Source organism: Schistocerca piceifrons, chromosome 3 (genome assembly GCF_021461385.2).
Source record: "Schistocerca piceifrons isolate TAMUIC-IGC-003096 chromosome 3, iqSchPice1.1, whole genome shotgun sequence".
NCBI classification, from domain to species: Eukaryota; Metazoa; Arthropoda; class Insecta; order Orthoptera; family Acrididae; genus Schistocerca; species Schistocerca piceifrons.
The window spans coordinates 682,600,939-682,620,854 of NC_060140.1; the positions used below are offsets into that span (position 1 = coordinate 682,600,939).

General features: G+C 38.5%; 2 protein-coding genes across 2 annotated transcripts in view; one reads left to right on the forward strand and one right to left on the reverse strand.

The window, feature by feature from the left end:
* Nucleotides 1–1,340: 1,340 nt before the first annotated feature.
* On the forward strand, nucleotides 1,341–2,904 carry LOC124788158 (RNA 3'-terminal phosphate cyclase-like protein). Its single transcript, XM_047255309.1, has one exon. It carries the CDS (start codon nucleotides 1,369–1,371, stop codon nucleotides 2,503–2,505), a length of 1,137 nt encoding a protein of 378 aa, XP_047111265.1. The 5' UTR covers nucleotides 1,341–1,368; the 3' UTR covers nucleotides 2,506–2,904.
* Nucleotides 2,905–4,540: 1,636 nt separating this feature from the next.
* LOC124788159 (ras-related protein Rab-28-like) overlaps nucleotides 4,541–19,916 on the reverse strand; it is a 44,245-nt gene continuing 28,869 nt past the window's right edge. The window contains exons 3-5 of the mRNA XM_047255310.1: nucleotides 19,736–19,865; nucleotides 19,549–19,652; nucleotides 4,541–5,062 (exon numbers count right to left, since the gene is read on the reverse strand). Coding sequence (XP_047111266.1) covers nucleotides 4,889–5,062; nucleotides 19,549–19,652; nucleotides 19,736–19,865 — 408 coding nt within the window. The 3' untranslated portion in view covers nucleotides 4,541–4,888. The remainder of the gene's footprint in view (nucleotides 5,063–19,548; nucleotides 19,653–19,735; nucleotides 19,866–19,916) is intronic.

The window sequence follows — 19,916 nt, forward strand, 5'->3', positions numbered from 1 at the left end:
TTTTCTTCCTTATTTCTCTTGCCCACGGGTTTTGATTCCTTATCCTTTTTCTGGTAATATTTCCTACAACCTTATTTCTTCCACGTTTTTTCATTGTCGATGCACTTTTTGTTCCTGAAATAAATTTTCGTGTTCGTTCTCGTCATTACTCAATTCACTCAAAGCATTCATTTCGTTTGGTGTGTTCACGAGATTCAGTTCATTCGCTTCATTCTGTCCATTCGCTTCACTGCCTGTATCGCTTGAATTACCTTCCGAGGGAAAATACTCATAAGAGAAAAAGTCATTTAGATCGCCACAATCAGGTGGTGAGCTGCCGACATCAATCTCATTACTAAGTTGTAAAAATTCTTCGTCAGTGCACGATAGTGCCTGTTGCTGGGGCTTCCGAGACGGACCTGAAGAGAACGTGTATGCGAATAATTTGTTTAAAACACAAATATACTAATAATTGCTAATTTAATACTGATTATTATAGCGTAAAGCAAACAAAACTAATGCTAAAGAGTCAAGTGTAATAAAGTAAAAGGAATAAAACAAGTTTTAATTACCTTTGCTTGGAATTTCTCTCAAACCCATTTGTAGCAGCTTTTTCCCTCTTGTTGCCATCTTGTAACCTTTGTAATAATGGTCTAACTGGCGTTTAAACAAACACTAAAAAACAATCTCGACAAGCGATTTCAATAGTGTCAACACACAATTACACAACAGTGTCAACACAAGGTTATACAACAATGTCAATACACGTTGCTTGACGGGGGGCCAATGTCACAAACACATATGGGTTAAAAGGGCCAATGTGCCGTTTGGCCCTTTTATTTATACAAAAATATATTTCAAACGGGCTTAAGTGTATATTGGCCTTTCTTCCCATTAATGCTATTCTGACATTCCGTCGTGCCATAAATGAATCTGTATCTCTGTTAATAAAGGAGATGGACATTGGCATTTTTTACACCAAAACTGTGACCTTACGGATAGTGTCGTAGAGCCAATAACTGAAAAACGTTGATTTTGGACATTGGCACTTTTAGCACCAAGCCACAAAACTATATATTAAAAAAAAAACTTCACGGATCTCTAATGCAAAAAACAAATATATCAAAGATACTTGCGCACATGTAACAGAAACAATAATGAACTTGTAATATTATTTACAATCGTTTAACAGTTGCTAACTCCATTCTCATTAGTTGACTGCACTGTCGGGACTTATTTTAGGAATGGAGCGAATTAGAGTACATGTGGAATCCTGACTGCACGTAATCGATTACCACAATAATTACGATGTATCGATTAATTGCAATTAATCGCCGATCCCTGGAAGTGTTTACAATAATGTTTGCATGTGGCCATGTGCAGACAACGATGGCGGAAGCGAGTGATGTTTTAAAATTTGATGGAAGCAACTATTTACGACAGCGGTTGATATTATCGACGTTAAGTGGAAAAGCAGTTAAAGTTAAGGATATTAGATCTCGAAGTGACGATCCAGGCCTTAAAGAGTTTGAAGTGAATCTTGTGAGGTTGTTAGATAAGGTAACGAATGGCTCAACTGTAGAGGTTAATGAGACTGGGACCTCCTTATTTTATCAACCTGGATTGCTGTTTGGAGGACATGTTGAACACGAATGCTGTAAAGCTAGAGGTATTGGTTACTATTTGGAAGTGCTAATAGCTCTTGCTCCTTTTTGCAAGAAACCGCTAAATGCTGTTTTGAAAGGTGTAACAAATTGTGCGACAGACATTTCAGTAGATGTACTTCACAATGTTGCCCGTCCAATCCTACGAAGATTTCTTGGAACGGATGAGGGACTTGAATTCTCAATCACAAAGCGTGGTATGGCGCCAGGTGGTGGCGGTGAAATTGTTTTCAAGTGCCCAGTAAGGAAGCAATTGAAATCTTTGCAGTTGGAAGAACCAGGAAAAATTAAACGTGTACGTGGCGTAGTTTATGCAGTACGTGTTTCACCAGCGATTGCGAACAGACTAGTAGAATCAGCGAAAGGCATTATTCTAAAGTTTTTGCCTGATGTGTACATTCATACTGACCACTGTACTGGCACGAAATCAGGCAAGTCGCCAGGTTTCGGTATTGCTTTGTACGCAGAAACAACATCAGGTGTAGTATATACTGGTGAAATGGTTTCCAGAGCTGCTGGGACAAATGTGCCTCCATCAGTTCCAGAAGATATAGGAAGAGAAGCAGCATATCGACTGTTGGAAGAAGTGTATAGGGGTGGCTGTGTAGACTCGGTGTTTCAGAGCCACACCACGTTATTTATGGCTCTCACACCAAAAGATGTGTCTGTGTGTATCACTGGACCATTATCACCTTATGCAATACAGTTTCTTCGTCACATGAAAGAGTTCTTTAATTTGGCTTTTAAACTTGATGTAATAGAGACTATAGATAATGAAGATGAACTAAATGTTGGTTCCAAGAAAGTGAAATTAACTTGTGTTGGTGTAGGCTTTACAAATCTAAGTAAGAGAGTAGCATAGTAATGTGTGTTTATGAGCACATGATTCAATTTGAGTGACGAACATTTTATAATGTTCTGTAGTAGATTGCAACTTTGACAGCCTTCTGTTATTTTGGCAGATACTGTGCAGGAGGAAGATTACTGAACTGTTGCTGCAAAATATGTTTATAATATGAAATGTGTAAACAGTAGCTTTCTTCTCATTTTGCATGATCTCCATCATAAGTGACAAGATGTGGAATTGTATTTATTAACTGGACACCACATTGGCAAAATATGTAAATTTTTTTTCTTGGTGTGCATAACCCTGGATGGGCAAGAGTCTGCTCTACATGCAATTTACTCTACACGAGCTCTGACCACAATTTTATACAGTATGTATGAGGGTGACTCAATAAATGAATCAGTACTCTTTAAAGTCTTAGGTATCTATATTGATAACCTGAAATAGAAGCCATGTGTTATAGATTTTAAATGACAGCTTTGTAGCCTTTGTATCACAGATAATAACAGATTTTGGAGATGAAAGTGTAAACCACTGACATTGTTTCCACTTGTTTTCAGTACTGTATTATGACAAAACTCATGATGGAGGAAGAATGTGTTAACCTGCAGACAAGTGTGGATAATAGATTGTGTCACACTAGAACTTCTTGTAGAAAGCTCACTAGACTATTGGGACTACCGTTAAGAGCCTGGCAGTACATTTACACCTTTGAGATTTGGTGTCAACAACCAATCACAGTTCAAAAATAACACTAACATGTATACAAGTAATACTGGGTAGAGAAATGTCTTACACAGTCCATCACTCTGTTGTACCAAGGCACAGAAAGGAGTGATGTATAGAATCATAAAAATTTTAAACTGTCCACCTAGCAAGGTAATGAATTTGGTAGGTAATAAAATTAACTTTCCAACACACACTGAAGTTATATGTGCTTCCCAGTTGCTTGAAAGCCAAAATGCAAAGATTTCTGTTCTCCTCAATTCTATTCAGTACCTACTTCAGTACTTGACCTACCCATCTGTGTTCTGTAGCATCAAATTTTAAAAGTTTCTATTCTCGGAACTGTTTATCGCCCACACTTCACTTCCACACAAGACATCATCCAGCCAAACTCCTTCAAGAAAAGACATACTAACACTTAAATCACTATTTCACATTAACAAATTCTTTTTCTACAGATACTCTTCCGTTGCTATTGTCCATCTCCACTTTGTACCCTCTCTGCTTTGGCCATCACCAGTTATTTTTCTGCTCAAATCTTCCAATTTTTTTAGTATCTCATTTGTTTATCTAATTTCCTCAGCTTTGACTGATTTTGCTTGAGTAAATTCCGTTAAATTTACCTTACATTTGTTTATATTCATTCCAAGACACCATCCATTCTGTTCAACTGATCTTCCAAGGCCTTTGCTGGCTGACAGAATTTCACTGTCAGCAAATATCAGAGTTTTACTCCTTTGCTCAAACTTTAATTCCCTTTCTAAATTTCTCCCTGGTTTCCTTTACTGCTCACTTGACAAACACATTGGATGACACTGGTGATAGGCTGCTGCCCCATCTCGCACCCTTTACATCTACTGCTTTGCTTTTGTCCTTTCTCATTTCTACAGTCTGATTTCTGGGTGAGTTGTAGATAACCTTTCGGTCCAGTTATTTTATCCTCACTACCATCCAGATTTCAAAGAGTGAAAGCTTTATCTAAATCTACAATTGCTGGAAATGTAGGTTTGCCTTTCTTCAGTCGATTTTCTAAGATAATTCATAGGGGCAGTGTCAGCTCAAGTATTCCTATATTTCTGCAGAGACCTCATTTAGTTTTATAATGGTTTTTTTGTAAATGACTTTATGCACATTGAGATGATTACATCAGTGACATCACTGTTTATCTGTTTACCATACTTGCCTAGCCCTCTAGTTGCGATCATCTCACTATTAAAGGAATATTATGTGAAAAGGTATCACTGTCAGAACCATGTGAGACATATTACTGCAGAACAAGAATCAGTCTGAAATACATGTCAGCCATCAAGAACATTTTTTAATTAGAAGCAGAATGCATGAATATCCACTTGTGAACTCAACTTACACTGTGCAATTGATTGAAAATAATGATTTTTCTATGTTTTGTTGTTTTATAGTATATAATTAAAAGATTAAAATGTTAAGCACTATTTATACAGTAGCCATTCTGTATGTAGTTTCCTATTAGTGTTCATTTAATTTTTCATCTTATTATATTTGTTTTCCAGTTTATAGTCCCTTCAAGATAACAACAGCTGTACTGTTCTGTAATTTCTCAGAACAGGGTTTGTGAACAATTATTAGCTTTCTTCAGATCTGTTGGAGAGATTTAAAAATTACAAAAGGGTGATACAAAGCAACAATGTGACATTCACTGGATAACACAAACTGAAGAGGTGCGTGTAATGGTTGAAGAGTTCTCTGGAGTAACAGGTGGAACAGCCACAATTTCTGCTCTCATAACAGGTTGTTGCTCTTCTTGCTCAGCTCGAGATAATTGGATGCCCAACACATGAGCTACCATCTTCTGGAAGCATAAAGCCACCTGTTGAAATAAAACATTTAAAAATAGTAAAGTTTTATGGAGTTAGTTTGTAAAGAATTACATTGACTGCATAAACCACACAACAAGGAAAAAAATGAGATAGAAAAGTAATTAAAATCGCTCCACTCCATCACTATTGCAGTTCACTGGTACAGCAACCGTAATAGATCTTTAGTTACAGAAATATCAGTCTTTGTTGCAGAAGATAGGTTTATTTAATCTTCACGTGACACACATTTCACCTGTTCTTAGACGTCACCAGACAATCGATAAAAACATTCTAATCGTGACCGATGTGCCGAACGTTATTAAAAGCCCCGAGAATCAGTCTAACAGCCAGATAGCCTCAGTCAATGCTTTAGTACATCACTGATAAAATTCTTCCATCTTGTAATTGAGGCATCAAATGTGATTAAGATTCCTGAAGAACTGGAGGAAACAGCCACGTAACCACTGTCAATGCTTCATTACATCACACATGAAGAAAGCGGCCCTTGAACACAAATATGTTCTGTCCACAATACTGTGAGCATGTGCTGTCATACCACAACAGTGTTCATGGAGCAGTTTCTTTGTGGGTGATGTAATGAAGCATTGACAATGGCTATCTGGCCGTTTCCTCACTTCTTTGGGAATCTTAATCACGTTTGACGCCTCAGTTACGAGTAGGAAGAATTGTATTGGTGATGTAATGAGTCGTTGACGGTAGTTATCTGACTGTTACCTACCAATTCTATGGGACTATTAATTACGTTCAACGCCTTGGTCGTGATTAGCAAGAGTTCTTATCGATTGTCTGATGATGCCAACAACAGGTGAAATGTATCACATGTCAAGATTAAATAAATCCATCTTGTTCAACCGAGATTGTTTTTCTCTGTTTCTAAGGTAGAAACGTTTCTTCTTTGGGTTACAACATATGTTCCCCTTTATTAGTGAGCTCTGGCCAGTTTTTCCAAACACTTTCACTTTGCACTATTTCAATAAATTCAGTTAATTAAACTTTTATATGAAATACTTCATTAGTATTGTCCGAAAACAGTGGATAAGGGTCATAAAAGCTGCTTCAAGGGCAGCTTACATCACTTTTGTTTCCAAAGTGGAACTAGGGCATTCAGCAGCATGAGGGAGATGACGGAACGAGGATATTCTATAAGAGAGAATTCATTTTTCAGGAGCTCTTGTCCCACTTTTATTACAGACTTGCCCTACAAAGCACTTATTTAAATGACTTGTTATTTTTTATTTGGTTTAAAGAAAAGGTAAGCATTATTGCAAGGAAATGAACCTTGCCTGGAATTATTTGAGAAAACCCCAAGAATGATGGACTATGAATGGAGGGATTAAAAGAAGACAAATTGTTGTACCACAAGATGATGGTAGATGAAAATCTACATAGTATTTTAGAGTTAGCTCAACATTGGATTACTGTGAACATTATAATTTGCTGATGGCAGCAGTAATCAGCTACAGTCACGTCATTTTTTTGCAAGGCAAAATACTCTGTAAATGAATTATCTTTGTAGTGTGTATTTCTACATACTTGCTGACAAGTGCATATTATACTTTGCTATACAGCTTGTTGGAAGGTAAGTACCTTTTGTGTCAAGTATTATGAGGATTGTGGGTTGGGTTATCACTGAGTGCCTGCAATGGGGATGAATTAAGTACTTTGAGGCTCTCTCATGAAGCTATAGATGATGCAGGCAAGAGTAGAGAATGGTGAACAGGGTAGAAAGATTTGTGCCCTTCAGCCAGTTACCTTTTGTATAATGTTGAAAGGGGAAAGAGGGAATGGGTACATGGAAAGAGTAACTAGAAAAAAGCAAAAGTAAAAATATGCAGAAATCACATCTGAAATTCTGGTATCAATCAGGTTGTCTTTTTTACATGAATATGTCTTTGTTGTATCAGAATTAGTTACTGAAGTATGTACTAAATTTACATTGTATAGGACTAATAACAATAATGTGCCTGCAGTTCAGTAAACTTTGTTAGCCAAACCTAGACCTGGCCAAATATGGCATATTCGTTTCAGCATATGAAATTTCAGGAATGCTATTACACTCCTGGAAATGGAAAAAAGAACACATTGACATCGGTGTGTCAGACCCACCATACTTGCTCCGGACACTGCGAGAGGGCTGTACAAGCAATGATCACACGCACGGCACAGCGGACACACCAGGAACCGCGGTGTTGGCCGTCGAATGGCGCTAGCTGCGCAGCATTTGTGCACTGCCGCCGTCAGTGTCAGCCAGTTTGCCGTGGCATACGGAGCTCCATCGCAGTCTTTAACACTGGTAGCATGCCGCGACAGCGTGGACGTGAACCGTATGTGCAGTTGACGGACTTTGAGCGAGGGCGTATAGTGGGCATGCGGGAGGCCGGGTGGACGTACCGCCGAATTGCTCAACACGTGGGGCGTGAGGTCTCCACAGTACATCGATGTTGTCGCCAGTGGTCGGCGGAAGGTGCACGTGCCCGTCGACCTGGGAGCGGACCGCAGCGACGCACGGATGCACGCCAAGACCGTAGGATCCTACGCAGTGTCGTAGGGGACCGCACCGCCACTTCCCAGCAAATTAGGGACACTGTCGCTCCTGGGGTATCGGCGAGGACCATTCGCAACCGTCTCCATGAAGCTGGGCTACGGTCCCGCACACCGTTAGGCCGTCTTCCGCTCACGCCCCAACATCGTGCAGCCCGCCTCCAGTGGTGTCGCGACAGGCGTGAATGGAGGGACGAATGGAGATGTGTCGTCTTCAGCGATGAGAGTCGCTTCTGCCTTGGTGCCAATGATGGTCGTATGCGTGTTTGGCGCCCTGCAGGTGAGCGCCACAATCAGGACTGCATACGACCGAGGCACACAGGGCCAACACCCGGCATCATGGTGTGGGGAGCGATCTCCTACACTGGCCGTACACCACTGGTGATCGTCGAGGGGACACTGAATAGTGCACGGTACATCCAAACCGTCATCGAACCCATCGTTCTACCACTCCTAGACCGGCAAGGGAACTTGCTGTTCCAACAGGACAATGCACGTCCGCATGTATCCCGTGCCACCCAACGTGCTCTAGAAGGTGTAAGTCAACTACCCTGGCCAGCAAGATCTCCGGATCTGTCCCCCATTGAGCATGTTTGGGACTGGATGAAGCGTCGTCTCACGCGGTCTGCACGTCCAGCACGAACGCTGGTCCAACTGAGGCGCCAGGTGGAAATGGCATGGCAAGCCGTTCCACAGGACTACATCCAGCATCTCTACGATCGTCGCCATGGGAGAATAGCAGCCTGCATTGCTGCGAAAGGTGGATATACACTGTGCTAGTGCCGACATTGTGCATGCTCTGTTGCCTGTGTCTATGTGCCTGTGGTTCTGTCAGTGTGATCATGTGATGTATCTGACCCCAGGAATGTGTCAATAAAGTTTCCCCTTCCTGGGACAATGAATTCACGGTGTTCTTATTTCAATTTCCAGGAGTGTATTATGATGATGTTATATTCCAACATTTCAGAAAGAAAAGTCATAATCAAAAGGCATCAGTTCAACTGACAAAATCACAGAATTATTGTGTTGTTTTACTGGTCTCATTTCAATTTTACCATCACTTGTATGATAACGTGGAATAGTAGCTACTCAGATCTGAAGCACGGATGTGCACCTCATGCAGTTGTTTCAGTAACATAATCAGCCTCGTCTTAATACAGCTATTGGGCTTATTAACATGGAGCTTGAGAAGGCACTGCTGGCGGGGGTATGGCCCAAGTTGCAGTGATGCCAGTTAAGTCTGTCAATAGACTGGGTTGCACTAGGCATGGCCGTGCAGGTTGGCAAAGCTTATGGATGACAATGTAGTGGAGGGTGCTGGGATCACTTATGGGAAAATTGCTGAAGTACTTGATGTTAAGAGTTACACCTTTTTTATATTAAAGTCAGCTGACAGGTATTGCTGCTTAAGGGAAGTCTCTCGTAACAAAGGAACCACTTTCACTTTCAAGAAATTAGAGCATACTTCATTAAAGTATGAAGTATTAAAAATAAAGTTAGTGAACTGATTGTTAATGTTGACTCTGACACTATTGATGTATCAGAGCACTACTTAAGCAATGTGACAATTCAGAGCTGTCCTATACTGGTGTCGATTAGCTGTCTGTTTTTCAAGAAGCTCTGCGAAGTGGGGGAGTGGCCATGTATGTGAAAAACAGTATTCCATTTGAATTTGACACACACAAGCACTGGACAGACCACTGAGTGCAGGAGCAACTGAATGTAGTGAAACTATACTTTTAATTATAGTTATCTGTATGTTGCCTAACCCTGATTTCAGAACATTTCTGTAGTATGTGGTGGCTTCAATGTTACTTTTACAAGTGATTGTGGAAGGAGAATAATGTTGAAAGATCTAAATTTACATCATCTGACTTTATTCTTTCCAACTATAGCACAGGGAATCAATAAAGCAACATTTTTGTTCATTTTTCTTTTCTAGAAGGTCGTTCTATTAGTAAAAGTGTAAATGGCCTTTCAGACATGTTAAGTGTTTCTAGTGTAGATACAGAATGGTCTTATAAAATAAAGGCAACAAGAATTACAAACAAAAACCTCTACTGGTCTTCAGCCTAATTACCATTAGGTACAACATACTTCTGACGTGTTGTAGAGCTGTTAGAAACTGTCAGCAAAAGCTTGTTGTGGAATCACTTGAAGCGTCATGGTCACATGCAAGGTCTGCAAAGCATGTCTTTCAAGGCTAATTTAGAGTGGGGAAACAAAAAGAAGTCTGCCGGCATCAGATCTGGAGACTGAGGGTTTCGAAGAACAGCCACCTTGCGTTGAGCAAGAAAATTGAGCTTGCAGACATTGTGGATATCCAGTAATGCACAACCATGGTCCTTTAAGCAACTTCAGTAGAAGTGGTTGCTGACAGTTCCCAGCAGCCTTGCAGCTCGTATCAGAAGTATGTTGTTGCTAATGGCAGATACATTGAAGGCCAGTAAAGGCATTTTGTTTTGTAACTCTTATTTCCTTTACTTTTTGAGACTATTCTTCCAACTTCTCAGACACATCTTGTGTAACACTTCCCGCAACACATTTGTCACGTTCTTCGAGAATTATTTTCTCGTGAAACATTTAAAATAGGTTGCTACCACTAACAGGCAAGCTGTATGGCTCACTAGGAGGATAAGGATGACATGTAGAACAAAGTGGGAATTACCTCAAAATATTAGTATCAATCAAGTTGCAGAAGTCTATATTACAAACAGTATGGTAAAGGGCTTAAAAATGTTGTTAGGAAGGTAAACAGCATGTTATATGCAAACAGAATGGCTAATTTTCAGAACAAAATAAAAACCATGTGGTAAATCATAAACGAAGTGTTTGGCTTACAGTAAGAGTTTGAGAATATAAAGTCAGTACATAGGAGAATCTTTTTGTTACTGACAAGTGACAAATATGTACAGTATTCAACAATCACTTTCTGAATATAGTAGGTGAATTAAATAAAAACTTAGTTTCTGCAGGGAATCCTATAACTCTCTTAGCAAATTATAACAATGGAAACTGATTGGTAGAATAATATGGAAAATAAAGGAAAGGCAACCACTCACGTATAGTGGATTGATGTGTGCTGAATAGACACACACTATAGAATACATAATTCACACTAGGTTTTGAGCTCCTGCTCTTTTGCTAGCAAAAGTACACACCAACCCCAATGAAAAAACACACTCTTGCAGCTGTGGCAAAACTCTATTAGCCAGTGGCTTTCCCAGACTGACACCTGAAATACGCCTTCATGACACTGGCAGAAGGCATTTGACTCTGTCTTTCAAGAGACTTCTAATCAAATTGTGTGCCTGTGGAGTATCATCTTAGTTGGGCGGCTGGATGTGTGATTTCCTGTCAGAAATGTCACAGTTCAGAGTAACTGATGGAAAGTCATCAAGTAAAACAGAAGTAATATCTGGCTTTCCCCAAGGAAGTGTTATAGGCCCTCTGCTGTTCCTGATCAATATAAACAATTTGGGAGACAATCTGAGCAGCCCTTTTAGGTTGTTTACAGGTGATGCTGTCATTTCCCTCCTCGTAAAGTCAACAGATCAAAAACCAATTGTAAAAAGATTTAGACAAGATATCCATGCGGTGCAAAAAGTGGCAATTGTCTCCTCAATATGAGTACACAAAAGAGTCCACTGAATTTCGGTTACACAAAAAATCTCACAAACCTAAAGGCTGTGAATTCAACTAAATAATTAAGGATTACAATTACAAATAACTTAAATTGGAATGATCATATAGATAATGTTGTGAGGAAAGTGAATCAAAGACTGTATCAGAACAACACTTAGAAAATGCAGTAAGTCTACTAAAGAGGCTGCCTGCACTACACTTGTTCATCATCTTCTGGAGTACTGCTGCATGGTGTGGGATCCACATCAGTTAGGACTGGTGGAGGACAATTATTCAAAGAAGGGCAGCTTGTTTTGTATTGTGTAAATTAGGGGAGACAGTGCCATGAATATGATATGCGAGTTGGGAACCTCAAAGTTTTTATTTCTTCTCCATGGATTTTAATACCCACTCCGAAGTTTTCTTTTGTTTCCTTTACTGCTTGCTCAATATACAGATTGAATAACATCGGGGAGAGGCTACAACCCTGTCTCCCCCTTCCCAACCACTGCTTCCCTTTCATGCCCCACGACTCTTATAACTGCCATCTGGTTTCTGTACAAATTGTAAATAGCCTTTTGCTCCCTGAATTTTACCCCTGCCACCTTTAGAATTTGAAAGAGAGTATTCCAGTCAACATTGTCAAAATCTTTCTCTAAGTCTACAAATGCTAGAAACATAGGTTCGCCTTTCCTTAACCTTTCTTATAAGATAAGTCGTAAGGTCAGTATTGCCACACGTGTTCCAACATTTCTACGGAATTCAAACTGATCTTCCCCGAGGTCGGCTTCTACCAGTTTTTCCAGTCGTTTGTAAAGAATTCGTGTTAGTATTTTGCAGCTGTGACTTATTAAACCGATAGTTCGGTAATTTTCACATCTGTCAACACCTGCTTTCTTTGGGATTGGAATTGGTATATTCTTCTTGAAGTCTGAGGGTATTTCGCCTGTCTCATACATCTTGCTCACCAGATGGTAGAGTTTTGTCAGGACTGGCTCTCACAAGGCCGTCAGTAGTTCTAATGGAATGTTGTCTACTCCTGGGGCCTTGTTTCGACTCAGGTCTTTCAGTGCTCTGTCAAACTCTTCACGCAGTATCATATCTCCCATTTCATCTTCATCTACATCCTCTTCCATTTCCATAATATTGTCCTCAAGTACATCACCCTTGTATAGACCCTCTATATACTCCTTCCACCTTTCTGCTTTCCCTTCTTTGCTTAGAACTGGGTTTCCATCTGAGCTCTTGATATTCATACAAGTGGCTCTCTTTTCTTGATATTCATACAAGTGACTCTCTTTTCTACAAAGGTCTCTTTAATTTTCCTGTAGGCAGTATCTATCTTGTCCCTAGTTAGATAAGCCTCTACATTCTTGCATTTGTCCTCTAGCCATCCCTGCTTAGCCATTTTGCACTTCCTGTCGATCTCATTTTTGAGACGTTTGTATTCCTTTTTGCCTGCTGCATTTACTTCATTTTTATATTTTCTCCTTTCATCAATTAAATTCAATATCTCTTGTGTTATCCAAGGATTTCTATTAGCCCTCGTCTTTTTACCTACTTGATCCTCTGCTGCCTTCACTATTTCATCTCTCAAAGCTACCCATTCTTCTTCTACTGTATTTCTTTCCCCCATTCCTGTTAATTGTTCCCTTATGCTCTCCCTGAAACTCTACAACCCCTGGATAATAAGTTTATCCAGGTCCCATCTCCTTAAATTCCCACCTTTTTGCAGTTTCTTCAGTTTTAATCTACAGTTCATAACCAATAGATTGTGGTCAGAGTCCACACACGCGCCTGGAAATGTCTTACAATTTAAAACCTGGTTCCTAAATCTCTGTCTTACCATTATATAATCTATCTGATACCTTCTAGTATCTCCAGGATTCTTCCATGTACACAACCTTCTTTTATGATTCTTGAACCAAGTGTTAGCTATGATTAAGTTATGTTCTGTGCAAAATTCTACCAGATGGCTTCCTCTTTCATTTCTTACCCCCAATCCATATTCACCTACTATGTTTCCTTCTCTCCGTTTTCCTACTCTCGAATTCCAGTCACCCATGACTATTAAATTTTCATCTCCCTTCACTACCTGAATAATTTCTTTTATCTCATCATACATTTCGTCAATTTCTTCATCATCTGCAGAGTTAGTTGGCATATAAGCTTGTACTACTGCAGTAGGCATGGGCTGTGTGTCTATCTTGGCCACAATAATGCGTTCACTATGCTGTTTGTAGTAGCCTACCTGCACTCCTATTTTTTTTATTTATTGTTAAACCTACTCCTGCATTACCCCTATTTGATTTTGTATTTATAACCCTGTAATCACCTGACCAAAAGTCTTGTTCCTCCTGCCACCGAACTTCACTAATTCCCACTATATCTAACTTTAACCTATCCATTTCCCTTTTTAAATTTTCTAACCTACCTGCCCGATTAAGGGATCTGACATTCCACGCTCCGATCCTTAGAACGCCAGTTTTCTTTCTCCTGATAACGACGTCTTCCTGAGTAGTCCCTGCCCAGAGATCCGAATGGGGGACTATTTTACCTCAGGAATATTTTACCCAAGAGGACGCCATCATCAGTTAACCATACAGTAAAGCTGCATGCCCTCAGGAAAAGTTACAGCTTTAGTTTCCCCTTGCTTTCAGCCGTTCACAGTACCAGCACAGCAAGGCCGTTTTGGTTAGTGTTACAAGGCCAGATCAGTCAATCATCCAGACTGTTGCCCCTGCAACTACTGAAAAGGCTGCTGCCCCTCTTCAGGAACCACATGTTTGTCTGGCCTCTCAACAGATACCCTCCTTTGTGGTGGTTGGACCATCCGTATCGCTGAGGCGCGCATGCCTCCCCACCAACGGCAAGGTCCATGGTTCATGGGGTGGGGAATTGTATGTAATTATACGAGACATAACACACCTTTTATTTTCTGAATGGTTATACATACCAAAATGTGGTTTTTGGCAGGTGTTAGAGCATCAAGAGGCACATTTTTTTATTAATATTTTTAATGCTAGTATCAACAGAGATACTGAAGCAAGTACTGTTTTTTTAAATGGAACTGTATGCTTTTTACAATTGCATTCAACAGCTCTTGAGAAGACAATTACAGTGTTTGTTAACATTGATGTTGAAACCTGTCATAAAAAAATTTGAGAAATATCCTAAAATGTGGAGCACAGTGGCCAGAAATGGCATTTTCAGTGCAAACACTGCCAAGCAGACATCTTGGACGAGACTGTGTAGTTGTATACCGTAAGACAGGCCTGCACTAAGAGAATAAAGTTTTATTTCCCCTTGAACCAACTTTTGACCTAGATGCAGGTTCACCTACAAACATTGTATTTGGAAATATGACATAGGCTAGAATCTAGTGTATCACAAATGGCTTTGGAAAACTATTTCACATTTGTGTATCCTCCCAGATTTATTGAGCTGAAACAGAGAAATCAGCTGTTCATTCTTCAAAAATAAAGAGGTGTTACATGTTGCAAAAAGCAACTACTGTATTAAATATCTAAATGTTACAAGGAAGATTTGACCTATCTTTTCATGTACATCGCTGGGTGCTTCTTAGAGATAAAATATGTGCTGTTGGAACAGTAAACGCTGTCAACTTATTTCACATTGCAATACAGTTTTGTACACACGTAACTGAAATAAACAATTTACTAACAACGATGTGGTAACCATCCAAATCACATAACATAAATTTTGTCTTTCAAAAAAATGACTTTATCCTTTATTTAAGCATGTGTTCAAACTGTTGACCATGGGCTGAAAGGAACATTTGCAGTTGCCGTTTGAAGGAACAATGAATGGATGTAATTACAGTGGATGATATGGTAGAGCATACACTGGCAATTTGATGACCCATGTCATCTGGAATAGTTGAGCCTTGATCATAGACTGCATCTTTAAGCGCTCCCCAAAGCAAGAAATCAAGAAGAGTCAAAGTGAGGAACCTCACACGCCATTTGACAACAAAATTTCATCCTATCCAACGTCCAGGAAAGTTCTCATTCAGCATGTGTGTTGTAACATGGGATGAGTGAGCTGGACAACCATCATGTTGCAGCCATATACACTATTGAATATCCACTAGAACTACTTCTGAGAAATACTATTCACATCACACAACATTTCAAACTCTTTTTGGGCATATGTGTGATAATGCGTCCTTCCAGACAGACAAATGTACAGGGAGTGGCGAACTGTGCATACACCGGGTTTGGAGGACTAAGTTCTGCCTCTTGGCCATTTCCATCTGCTTGTCCACACACAAACACCATCTCAGCTTGTTCCTGACATGAATACTGGAACATTTTGCTGCTTACAGTATGCTGCATCAATCATACAGCCTGCAACACACAAGGAACTCACAGCACATGGTCAGAAGAACTTTCATTTGTCAGCACATCTACCATGGCAATGATGCATTTCCGGGTATATGTTCATAGGACCTTCTTTCCTCCATTTCTCGTCAGGAATCTGTCCCTGCAAATTGCCTGTTTTATTCATGTTCACCCTGTACAGTACAATCTTCCAATCAGAAAAGGACCTGTTGAAGCTTCTCAATGCCATGAATGAGAAAAGCCCTGAAGCAATTTTTTTGAACCTGTGTTCTGCAATTAGCCTTTTTTATATGAGTCCAGTGACACTGTCTATGGTTAAAAGATCTTTAAATAATGTGATCAAGCTCTTTAAAAACACGATGAAGGAGTACAACAGGTAAAAGTCATCTTAACCATTTAGCAGTTGAGAATAAACTGATCAACACTCTTGGCTTTTCTGATGTAACTGATCATTTTTATTGAAAACTTGGAAGACTATTTTTAAGTATTATTTTGTAGCCAGTTTCTGTGACTAACACAGATTCTAATTTTTGTTTTTGTAACTAATTTTGTTTCAATCTTGTTAAATAAATCTTTGTTAAATAAATATAATTGCTGTGATCATTATTAAGTAAAATAATTTTATAAATAAAGTTTAGTTTTTACTTACAAAATAGTTACCATACTTGTACCCTGCATTTGTATATCAAATTACATTCTAAAAAGAGTTTGAGTAAGAAATAACCGTGAGGCTAAAATAAAAGAGCGCTATAGATTATACTGTAAAATATTAAAAAGACTCACAAAGTGCTCCAAAACATTACATATTAAATCTGAAATAGAAAGCACCAATAACAAAATAAAAACTATTGAGGGTGTTAGTAAAAGGCAACTGGAGAAGAAAGATGTCAGTGAATCCAACACTGAAATAATACACAGTGGAAATATGATTAAAGAAACTGGTGCAGTTGCAAGTGTCATTAGTACAGTTGCTGAGAAAACAGGCTGTAAGGACTCAGTCAAAGAGGCTTTCAGCTGTGTGAACTATGAGATCCTCCTTATGAAATCAGTGTTCTATGGCATAAGTGACATAAGAGGAGTGTGGCTTAGATCATACCTAACTGATAGAAAACAGAGCATATCACTTAATCATGGTGATGGTACAACAGCTTCATCTGACTGGGAAACAGTAAATACAGGAGTCTTTTCACACTCTTCGTGAAGTTTTTAATGCAAACATTTCTCCATTGTAGTTTCGGAATGACACACTGAAAATGTAATATTTGTTATTACCACTTTGTAAATAAATACTATAGCCTACCTTATCACTGAAATTTTTTATGCTCAGTTTAATGATGTACTTTAATTTTAGCAATTTTATAACTTACCATGTGAAATAACTGCAATGTATTATTTTATACTTCAGTTTCAATATACTAAATTTTTTTCCTGTACACATGTTATCTTACAGTTTGTAATTATTAGCATACACAGTGACTGTAATTACCACTTTGAAAATCCAGAAATGGGACTACTGAAAAGCAGATGTTAATCATTTTAATTTAAACTCCAATGTTCAAAATTTCCTTTCGAAGGTTAGCTATTAGCCTGTAATGGTTGGACTGAATCAACTGTTTGATACATTAAGGTGATAAATAATTATCTTCAACAGCAAATTGCTGACATTAATCAACAAATAATTATCATAAACAGCAAGTTAAAAAGTGAATTGATTATCTTAAACAGTAATGAAATTGGGTGGAGACTCAAGTAAAAAAGAATTTGTAAGAATGTTGAGAAATATTAGAAAAGTCATGAAAGGAACTCATCAGGATGTTAATGTGAAAAGAGGACAAATTATGTAATGAAGTTATGACAGAACAATCCAAGCTCAAACCAGAAGTTGAAGTTTTAAAACTTAAATCAGATGAAGATCATGTGCACAGTAATACTGTGCTTGTTCAGGTGGAAGATAAAATCAATGAAAACAGTGATGAGTTTTTGATAGTAAAGAGTGACTGTTGACAGCATAAAGTCACCCATTGTAACAGTAGTTGGTGTACATGAACAATCCATGGATCTGGTCACTAAACTTGAATACATGCAGCAACCTGCATTAAACACACACATATTAGAAGAAAAAATCAGTAATGCTGTATAAGAGAAATATCACAGTATGCTGAGTGCAGTGCTAAACTTGATTGTTGGTACCAGTATTGGTTCATGTAAGTTTCATGAGTTCAAATTGACTCAAGGTCTGCATTCCACTGCTTCCATGAACCTTTTCAAACATGCATTTTCAACAGTGCAGTCCAGAAAACAAAAAATACGTATCTGTGTGAGCAATTTGAAATACAGCAAAGACATGTGGGACATGATAACAGTTGATAAGCGTCATTACTACACCAAATTTCACAATGTCTTTTTCAATTAATTTTGTTCTTCTGAACAACAGTAGGCAATCAAATTAAAATTATTGTCACCGCCACTATAACATAAATTTGAGAAATTTTGCAGAGGTATTTGGAGCATAATATATATTTGGATGAGCCTGCCAAAGACATTGAAGTAATAGAGATTCTTATATAATGATTACCATTGAGCGTTCATGAGAGATCAGCCCTCACAAGATACAAAGCCACAGAGAATGTATGCTTCATTGTTGATCACATTGAAGCTCTTGACATCAAAAGGCAGTGGCATTGGAACCATCATTCTGACATATGAAACTGAGATAATGAAGCATCAGTATAGAAGCATAGTAATGAATCAACCTTTGGGGTACCGAATCAGTGGAATGATCAGAACAAACCAAGAAGGTCTTATGACTGCAGGCAAAGATATTAAAGACAACAGTGATATTGTTATGAATTCCAGAGGAAAAGCAGTCATGAGACTTCTGATTGATTACCACAATGTAGAAGAAATGATGACATGACTTGATTTTGGGATTCACAGGAAAACTGATTTTAGATTGGGATGTGACCCACTCTGAAGCTCAATGTGTTGACATGGTGTCATCTACAGCAGTACAAACAAGTCACACAAGCAATGAATGTGACATTATTGAGGACATATCAAGGGAAGATGAGCTATGTACTAAGGATGCTGTTAAACCAATTATTACAGCAGAAGTATGCAATGTTGATTACATTTTATCACTGACAAGGATGTCGCACTGAATCTTCCTATGAAGGAGGCAATGGTGCAGCAACTGCTAGGAAACAAAGTACGATTCATCACTGTTACTCTCATGTGGGCAAAACAAACCAACAAACTTTATTCCATAGTATTCTGAAAAAAAAAAAAAAAAACTATTAGCATTTATTTCTTTGTGAAAGGTTCCTGTTGAATTCTTAGGGCAATGGTTTCCACAGCAAGCTTTCACTCAAGGCTATTCTTCAAGAATAAAAATTCATTTTGTGTGTCCAGATTCTCTATTTAAGCTTCTGTACTACACTGTAAAGTGACAGTAACTAGTTATAACCTAATACATCAATGCCTTTAATGATTGGTCTGAGATTGGTAAATCTACTTTGAACAAAACATTTTCATTTTCTGGGTCTTTTAGATATCATACACAGAGTTCAGGTTGACAGACTTGCATTGTACTGCACATAATTGAATGTCATTTGTCAGTTCACCCTTAGAAGTTGAAGACATCTGCGAAAATCATAGTTAGTGAACACTTGCTAGACTTCCACTGATCTTATGCTTTTCTGTACAGTATCCAGTGAAATACTATTTTGCTGCTTGTCAGTCTACATGGTAGCTTACCTTTTGAAGAGGTTCAAGCTGTTCACTTTTTCTCTCCAAATAAATTGTAGCTTTCATCAAAGCCCGTAATCACTTGCATACAAGTTTATTTATACTACTAATTAAAAACCTGATTGAATGACTTATGATATTTATTCACTTTGATTTCATTGGTTATTCATTGTGATTTTCAGATTTAATAGCATACTAACCATTTCTCCTGTTCTTGCCGAGACAAGATACGATGACACATTATTTTCCTGAACAAACATATTGTGTCGATCAAGACGAACACATCTTTGATGCTCTAAGTCACCTGAAAGAAAGTTAATTTATTATCATCATTAAGTAAAGGAAACATACATTGCTATACTTTGAAATTTTAAGATGTAGACTTACATTTATTTCCTAGTATACAAATGAGGGGCTGATGTTTCTGAGCAGCACATATTCTTCTTACTGCCTCAAGCCAAGAATATAATCCCTCAAAACTAGGCATACTAGTGACATCATATACTGCATAAACGATCTGTGGAAGCAGTATTTTACATAACACAATAGAGAATTTTGTATTTAACAG